General features: G+C 42.6%; 1 protein-coding gene across 2 annotated transcripts in view; it reads right to left on the bottom strand.

Moving 5' to 3' along the window:
• Window positions 1-4852, bottom strand: part of insrb (insulin receptor b) — a 182239-nt gene extending 177387 nt beyond the window's left edge. For both annotated transcript variants that reach the window (XM_036978849.1, XM_036978848.1), the window contains exon 1: window positions 3654-4852. In XM_036978849.1, the coding sequence (XP_036834744.1) occupies window positions 3654-3732 (79 nt within the window). In that variant the 5' untranslated portion in view covers window positions 3733-4852. The remainder of the gene's footprint in view (window positions 1-3653) is intronic.
• Window positions 4853-9595: the final 4743 nt, after the last annotated feature.

Here is a 9595-nt window from a genome sequence, read left to right on the forward strand (position 1 = left end):
TCCTCTAGCAGGGCCCCTCTCTGCAGAAGAAGCCGTTTTCTCTGCATACATGTGTAAAATACCCAGAAAAAAATATCCTTTGAACTATGGAGCAGTTTAAAGTGAGACAACAGTAATGGGATGAGGTTTTTGTCAAATAGCAGATACACCCCAACTGTCCCCGGTTTGGTTGTAACACAGAAAGAAAGAGGGCGCAACAGTAAAACAGAGAAGACTAAAAGTTAGAGACTACTTGTCAGATGCTTTGTTGGATCAGCAGAGAGATCCTTACTAGCCAAATGCTTGACATAACCTAAGCATGAGACACACCAAGACTGCCGATAGGTACTCAATCACAGTGAGAGGCGGTTCCTTCTCATGCTAGAACAAAAGCGGTACCTGATGTGTGACGACCCGATAGGTTTGTAGCTATCGCAATGCTCGTCTGTGGCCCAACAACTTGACTTTGAACCAATCAGAGAGCATGAACCTCAAACAAATAAAAAGGGGGGGGGGGGAATAGCATTTTCCCCATACATCCACGGATGAGCCAGTCACACTTCATATACACAATATAGCTAGCTGTACACAGACACAACAACAAAAAGACTTCATCCAAGATAGTTAACCACTGTTGCTAGTATTGACGTTATAATTCAATCACAATGGATTAGATAGCTTCCATGGAAGAGCTGCCATTGTTAGTGCAGTGTCCCTAACGTTAGCTAGCTGTCTAAACATTTGGCTATGGGCTGGCACTGTCAGTATGAGATAATGGAGAATGAATTAAATGGTTTCTTTGTTGTTATCTAGCTGTGGCCACCTGGCTGTTATCAACTAAATTAACAGAGATTGCTTAGACTCTAGACCATAAGCAATACGCATGGATATGCATTGCCAAACAACGCTACTGCCACCTTCTGGTTTGGAGTATTTTAAGAAGTGACTGACGACTTCCAAGGTCTTTGCTGTGTGAACACAAAAGAGATTTGACTGCCGACACTCTGTTAAGATGTGCTAAGTACTGTCGGGCAGGCAAACGTTTGACAATCGTGTGTGTGAGCTTTAAGTTTATCTAAATATAAAAAGAGAGACATTGAGATGTGTTCCCTTCATTGGGCCATCACAGTAATCCCTACTAGCCTAATGTTAACAAATGGACTCTTATGTTCTAGAATGTTCTAAAGTGGATATGTTAGTATTTATGTCTCGGCCTTGCGGAGAAGCAAACAGAGCATCGCTGGAACAGGGAAACCAGACTGGCCATGTTGAGTGCGGTTTACGGTACATTATTCAATCATTTAATTACACTGCAGTGTCAATGAACACCTGCGTTGCTGATAAGCTAAAATAAAACTTGGATCTATTTACGATGACCAACCAACCCACCCACCCCCCCCCCCCCCCCCCCCATCTACTCATTGGTTTTCACAAGCATATAAACCCACGTGAGTGATGAAAAATGAACAAAAGATTAATCAAAGTTAAAACTATGATTCTCCCATTTATCTATGGATTAATCGTCCTAGTAGAGAAAACCCAATTTTGTATGACTCCGGGTCAAAGGGTTAGGGTTATGACACTGAAGCTGATAGGACTCCAGGTCAAAGTTCGACAAATACCCAGCAACAAGAGGACAACATTCAGTCGAGGTAGATTAACAACCCAACAACCCAATGTTTTATCTCCCAGGACAAAATTGTTAGCCACAGCAAGCTAGCTAAAATGTCCATGAACATGTTTTTTGTTTCAAATCAACATACCAGGGTGTAACAGATAGCTATAGAGAAATGTGTAAAGATTGTAAGTTAGATATTTTCATGAGGTTACATTTTGGGTGTAGCACAACAACAAAAAACAATACCACAGCCAAGACTAAAAATAGCTACTTCAGATACACTTATCTAGGAAATATTCAATTTTACTAGAAAACTTTTGGGGAAAATATGTAGGGGGGGGGGGGGGGGGGGGGAGTCTGGTGAGGCACTTTATCTTGTACCATGTCATCATAATTGTGCATGGCTCCGAGTCATGCTAATAACATCTACTGAATGGAATGGTACATTTGACCACACTTATTTCACGGTTGTCTGGTAATCCACCTAATATGGTGTGCCTGTGTATGTTTTTTTTTTTACAAACATGTATTATTCTGGTGACTTCAGATGTTTAAAATGAAATAGTTCCAGTGAAGCTCGGAGTACAGTTAGCCATTAGCCAGCCTCTTTACATTATAAAGTAGGCCAAGTTCGCAGAGCAAAGGTAGTAAGTAACCTTAAATACAGCCTAAATACAACAGCAACAGTTGTAACGTTTTGTTTCTTCTTATTGTAATTACATAGTTGAGCAGTTCGATATATTGTTTTTATCCTGCAGTTCAATATTCAAACTATGCCATCTTTAGGATGAAACAACAACGTGTCACTTGTCACAGATTTTTAAAAAAATAAATAAAAAAAACATGTTGAAATAACATTTATTTAACTAGGCGAGCCAGTAAAGAACAAATTCTTATTTACAATCACGGCCTACCCCCGGCCAAAACGCTAACAACGCTGGGCCAATTGTGCATCGCCCTATGGGTCTCCCAATCACGGCTGGTTGAGATACGGTCTGGAATCGAACCAGGGTCTATAGTGACGCCTCCAGCACTGAGATGCAGTGCCTTAGACCGAGTGTGCCAAATACGGGAGCCCACTTAACTACAGGCATGGACTAAAGCCCAAAAGACTGCATTAAAGGACAGGATTATAGTGACATAAATATACGGTATGCTGTGAGAAATGTATTGAATCCTGAGCTGAAAAGGTTTGGATCAATACACAGGGAAAACGTACGACAGCTATGAAGGCACTACAGAGAGTGGGTTCTATATTTTTCTGCTGCAATAAAGCTAAAAGGATAGAGCCTGTATACTTTAAAAATGTAATGGTTGCACATGCCACCAAGATACGCCTCGTTTTTCAAACAAAGTGTATCATAAAACAAGAGATATAGTTAAAGGGTGCCTGGAATCTTGTTTTGTTTCCTCCATAGTAAACATCCTCACACTCACAGTAATTGTCCGACACATGGTGAGCGTGTGAATATGAACATTATTTCAGGCATTTCTTCTGAGAGATGGGCATAGTGTTTGTTATTAATCCTGCGTTTATGGTGATTTCATGGACCTTCATAACGTTGGCTAAATGTGTTTACATTTCCAGCTACAACGTGAGTGTGCGTAGCAAGTCGCCATGAAGGGGCCTACGCGTGCAAGCGAATTATACAATTTCCTGTTTAGATGTTCTGCAACAGACCACCCTAGTCCATATCAGGAGCTAATCTGGCCCTCGGGTTGACGCATCCATGACAGGCCTCAATAATATATTTTAAGAGTGGCCGTGGCTATTCTTTAATAACTTTGCTAACAAATATTTGTAAAAACACCATGGGACGCAAATGTGTTTACTATAATTTAGGCAAAAATCTCATGGTAAAATGGTCAAACAATCATATTGTTTCAGTGACCACTGCATTGAATCCCTCATTTAAATTAAAACCTATTTTTTTTCCATGGGAATAACAAACACATGAAATTCGGTGCCTACAATGATGGTAGGATGGGTGGTGTGTAGAGAGTGAGTCACATGAATCATTAACCAGTATTGCATTTAGAATATAGCTGTACTTACTTTCTCCATGTGTTAGCCCACCATGACACACCATGTAGATAAAAGTAACCAAAACAGCCGCTGAGGTCCCAAGCCGCATTGTGACTTCGATTGTTTTCTCTTATTTTTAGTGCATCCAAAAACGTGGGGGTTGTTTTGAAGATATCCAAAGTTTGTTTTAAAAAATGTGTTTCTAAGAAATGAAAACAAACAAATATTCAAAAAAAAGAGAGAGACGAGAACTAGTCCAGTTAGCCCCCCTTCAAAAGGGGCCGGGGGGGGGTCCAATGTGGTTGTAACGTTATCTTGATATCTTCCCAGCTAATTTTGGTGATTTTTGATTATCCCTGAAACAAATGACCACTAAATAACGTGATCTTGGGTTCTGGCGATACATTTGCGAATAAAAAGCTTCATTTTCTCCACAATTATAAGGGATAGGTCACTTTCATCTGTTCTATATAAAAAGTCTTCCGATTCGAGAAAAATAAATCCCACAGTGCAAACTAAACTAGTAAAGAGGAACACGTCGGGATACTAACTACGGGCTCATTCCACGACAAAAGAGGTTACAATGTTGAAAATACATGGAATTAGCTATGGGCGGTCGTGCTTTTGGTAAAACGCTCAGAGACCGTATTTTCATATAATAAAGCAAAAAAAATGTTTAAATGCTTAGTAATGTCGAAATATGTGTCCTCTTCTTTCCAAAAAAAAATCCCCAGTTGTTTTAGCCGAATGTCTATCAACCCAATAACCCAACTAGCTAACATGAACTAGTTATAGTAATGGGATCGAGTTGGCTATCTTGCTGTAATCCACAGGTCGCTGATTGAGTGGTTCATGCACCTCCCAAGTATTTCCCCTTCTTCGCAGTATCACAGCAAGACCACCTTTTAAGACGTGCGAATAAAAACATGAACACATCCCCAGGAACTCATTTGGATTCATGCAGGAAAAGGAAAAAACGCGGATAGCTTTTTCAACGACCTTCCTCTGAACTCCTTCAGTCACGCCACGACAAAAATGAAAACACCCATAAACAATAAACGTGATACAGCGAACGTTACTTTTAGCCATTAAACAAATAATATTCGCCGCTTCCAGCTCATAGCTTCGAAGTGTGGAAAAACTTCGATCCCCGTAAACGGTACCTCTTTCAGGTTCCCCCCTTTTCGTCTCTTTCTGTGTCTATCCACCAGTAAACAAGTACTGCCAGTCAGCTGGGGCAGATAGGGGACGTTGGAAAACACGGACTAGAGCTAGTGCGAGAACCGCTGGGTAGTGCGGATTGGAGTGTATTGCACTATACAAAGCCCATCCATGAGCCTAACAAAATTCTCTTTGTGTCACCCAACCAAAAATATTATTAGAACGACAAAAACGCAATCGTTCGGAGATGATAGACAATTTAAAATGAATGATTTGGAGTTATTTCTATTACTCCAGCCGGCACGTGTTCATAAAAATAAAAAAACATAAAAAAATGTTCATAGTAAATTGTAATTAAAAATCTTATCTGCCAAGTTGGCTTTAAAACTACCAGATAAAGTGATAGGCAGCAGATGCATCTTTAATTTATAATTTGTATCAATATTTATTCTAACTAATGATTTCCAAATTGCACAAATGAATTATAGTTTAATTTGTTTAAGTATAGTGTAGATTCAAAGTAATAATGGGATGGGTTTTTTTTAGCAGAGACTAGTATAAATAAATAGTCTTATCTCGACCCTGGAGGCAGGAAGGAAGCCTAGTATTGCCTTTAGCTTGGTACACAACAGTCCAGTCATTCAGTTTTGCATGACAAACACATCAGCATAACCCCAGTATTATCACCATGGATTTGACAACATTTTATGAGTGTGGGAGCTTGTTCATGATTAACATGGTGGTTGCATGCCTTGCATGCAGGACGTCTTTCTCTTCTGTGGTTGTTGTTTGAGGGCAAAGAAGTATTTCGAATCATCCAGGATCACATTTCGTCATCTTGTTGTTCAACCAAACCATTTGTCATGGTGGTGTTGTTCATTCAAATTGATCAATGACCAACATGTTAAATATACACCTTTTTTAAGTAATCCTCATCTCAGGAAATTACATTCAGGAAAATAAAGTACATGCACTTTTTGTTGTTGTTTCAGATTAATGCTCTCTGTGCCTGCAGCACTGCTTGTTCAGAGCGAGAGGCTGCTGCAGTACTTCTTCGTCCTCTCTCCAGCAACACACATACATGGAACATGAATTACATTGATTGGCCCTAAATCTTGAAATGTGAACACCACCACCCCCTTCCAAAAAAATAATTGAGGAGATACAGGATATATAACACATTTGTTATACCACCTTACAACACCTGTGCTGATTGGTGTTTAGTGCCCTGGTGTTTAGTACCCTAGTGTTTAGTGCCCTAGTGTTTAGTACCCTAGTGTTTAGTGCCCTAGTGTTTAGTACCCTAGTGTTTAGTATCCTAGTGTTTAGTGCCCTGGTGTTTAGTGCCCTGGTGTTTAGTGCCCTGGTGTTTAGTGCCCTAGTGTTTAGTGCCCTGGTGTTTAGTACCCTGGTGTTTAGTACCCTAGTGTTTAGTGCCCTGGTGTTTAGTACCTTGGTGTTTAGTACCCTGGTGTTTAGTACCCTAATGTTTAGTACCCTGGTGTTTAGTGCCCTGGTGTTTAGTGCCCTGGTGTTTAGTACCCTAGTGTTTAGTACCCTAGTGTTTAGTGCCCTGGTGTTTAGTACCCCATTGTTTAGTGCCCTGGTGTTTAGTGCCCTGGTGTTTAGTGCCCTGGTGTTTAGTACCCTAGTGTTTAGTGCCCTGGTGTTTAGTACCTTGGTGTTTAGTACCCTGGTGTTTAGTACCCTGGTGTTTAGAGCCCTGGTGTTTAGTGCCCTGGTGTTTAGTGCCCTGGTGTTTAGTGCCCCGGTGTTTACTACCCTGGTGTTTAGTACCCTAGTGTTTAGTGCCCTGGTGTTTAGTACCCTAGTGTTTAGTGCCCCAGTGTTTAGTGCCCCAGTGTTTAGTGCCCTGTTGTTTAGTGCCCTGTTGTTTAGTGCCCTGTTGTTTAGTGCCCTGGTGTTTAGTGCCCTGGTGTTTAGTGCCCTGGTGTTTAATGCCCTGGTGTTTAGTACCCTAGTGTTTAGTGCCCTGGTGTTTAGTGCCCTGGTGTTTAGTGCCCTGGTGTTTAGTACCCTAGTGTTTAGTACCCTAAAGTTTAGTACCCTAATGTTTAGTGCCCTAGTGTTTAGTACCCTAGTGTTTAGTACCCTAGTGTTTAGTGCCCTGGTGTTTAGTACCCCATTGTTTAGTGCCCTGGTGTTTAGTACCCTAGTGTTTAGTACCCTAGTGTTTAGTACCCTGGTGTTTAGTGCCCTGGTGTTTAGTGCCCTGGTGTTTAGTACCCTAGTGTTTAGTGCCCTGGCATTTAGTACCCTGGTGTTTAGTGCTTTAGTGTTTAGTGCCCTGGTGTTTAGTGTCCTGGTGTTTAGTGTCCCGGTGTTTAGTGCCCTGGTGTTTAGTGCCCTGGTGTTTAGTGCCCTGGTGTTTAGTGCCCTGGTGTTTAGTGCCCTGGTGTTTAGTGCCCTGGTGTTTAGTGCCCTGGTGTTTACTACTAAGGGGAAGGAAACAACTGGCAGTCAGTGGAATGTTGTGACTAAGGGGAAGGAAACAACTGGCAGTCAGTGGGATGTCGTGACTAAGGGGAAGGAAACAACTGGCAGTCAGTGGGATGTTGTGACTAAGGGGAAGGAAACAACTGGCAGTCAGTGGGATGTCGTGACTAAGGGGAAGGAAACAACTGGCAGTCAGTGGAATGTTGTGACTAAGGGGAAGGAAACAACTGGCAGTCAGTGGAATGTTGTAACTAAGGGGAAGGAAACAACTGGCAGTCAGTGGAATGTTGTGACTAAGGGGAAGGAAACAACTGGCAGTTAGTGGAATGTCGTGACTAAGGGGAAGGAAACAACTGGCAGTTAGTGGAATGAAAGGGGAAGGGAAGGAAAAGGAACAGAGAGTGAACGAGGACATTTAGGAATAGCTTTCACAAGGTCTGGAACGTCATGGATTTGAACACGGAAACCATGGAAACCTAAAAATACAGCAGCAGACAGTGCATCCGGAAAGTATTCAGACCCCTTGACATTATATAACATTTACATAAGTATTCAGACCCTTTATTCAGTACTTTGTTGAAGCACCTTTGGCAGCAATTACAGCCTCAAGTCTTCCTGGGTATAATGCTACAAGCTTGGCACACCTGTATTTGGGGAGTTTCTCCCATTCTTCTCTGCAGATCCTCTCAAGCTGTCAGGTTGGATGGGGAGCTTCGCTGCACAGCTATTTTCAGGTCTCTCCAGAGATGTTCGATCGGGTTCAAGTCCGGGCTCTGGCTGGGACACTCAAGGACATTCAGAGACTTGTCCCGAAGCCACTCCTGTGTTGTCTTGGCTGTGTGCTTAGGGTCGTTGCCCTGTTGGAAGGTGAACCTTTGCCCCAATCTTAGGTCCTGAGCGCTCTGGAGCACGTTTTCATCAAGGATCTCTCTGTACTTTGCTTCGTTCATCTTTCCCTCAATCCTGACTAGTCTCCCAGTCCCTGCCACTGAAAAACATCCCCACAGCATGATGCTGCCATCATAGTGCTTAACCGTAGGGATGGTGCCAGGTTTCCTCCAGACGTAACGCTTGGCATTCAGGCCAAAGAGTTCAATCTTGGTTTCATCAGACCAGAGAATCTTGTTTCTTTTGACAAACTCCAAGCAGGCTGTCGTGTGACTTTTACTGAGGAGTGGCTTCCGTCTTGCCACTCTACCATAAAGGCCTGATTGGTGGAGTGCTGCAGAGATGGTTGTCCTGGAAGTTTCTCCCATCTCCACAGAGGAACTCTGGATCTCTAACAGAGTGACCCTCGGGTTCTTCATCACCTCCCTGACCAAGACTCTTCTCTCCCGATTGCTCAGATTGGCCGGGCGGCCAGCTCTAGGAACCGTCTTGGTGGTTCCTAACTTCTTCCATTTAAGAATGATGGAGGCCACTGTGTTCTTGGGGACCTTCAATGCTGCAGAAATGTTTTGGTACCCTTCCCCAGATCTGTGCCTTGACACAATCCTGTCTCGGAGCTCTACGGACAATTCCTTCGACCTCATGGCTTGGTTTTTGCTCTGACATGCACTGTCAACTGTGGGACCTTATATAGACAGGTGTGTGCCTTTCCAAATCATGTCCAAACAATTGAATTTACCACAGGTGGACCAATCAAGTTGTAGAAACATCTCAAGAATGATCAATGGAAACAGGATGCACCGGAGCTCAATTTTGAGTCTCATAGCAAAGGGGCTGGATACTAATGTAAATAAGGTACTTCTGTTTTACATTTTTTATAAATTTGCGAACATTTCTACAAACATGTTTTCGCTTTGTCATTATGAGGTATTGTGATGTCATTATGGGGTATTGTGATGTCACTATGGGGTATTGTGATGTCATTATGGGGTATTGTGATGTCATTATGGGATATTGTGATGTCATTATGGGGTATTGTGATGTCACTATGGGGTATTGTTTGTAGATCGACAATGAAAAAAGTTTTTTAATCCATTTCGGAATAAGGCTGTAAGCTAACAAAATTTGGAAAAAGTCAAGGGGTCTGAATACTTTCCAAATCCACTGTACATGGCAAACAATAAGAAAACAGTCATGCATAATATGTTATTCCTATGCCTCAGACTCCTCTCGACTCGTGGCCTGGTTAGGGAGTTGGGACTCGTGGCCTGGTTAGGGAGTTGGGACCGAAGCTCCTCTCCTCTCGACTCGTGGCCTGGTTAGGGAGTTGGGACCGAAGCTCCTCTCCTCTCGACTCGTGGCCTGGTTAGGGAGTTGGGACCGGAGCTCCTCTCCTCTCGACTCGTGGCCTGGTTAGAGAGTTGGGTCTGGAGCGCATCAACTCTCGACTCGTGGCCTGGTTAGAG

The sequence above is a fragment of the Oncorhynchus mykiss genome, chromosome 5, assembly GCF_013265735.2.
Source record: "Oncorhynchus mykiss isolate Arlee chromosome 5, USDA_OmykA_1.1, whole genome shotgun sequence".
NCBI classification, from domain to species: Eukaryota; Metazoa; Chordata; class Actinopteri; order Salmoniformes; family Salmonidae; genus Oncorhynchus; species Oncorhynchus mykiss.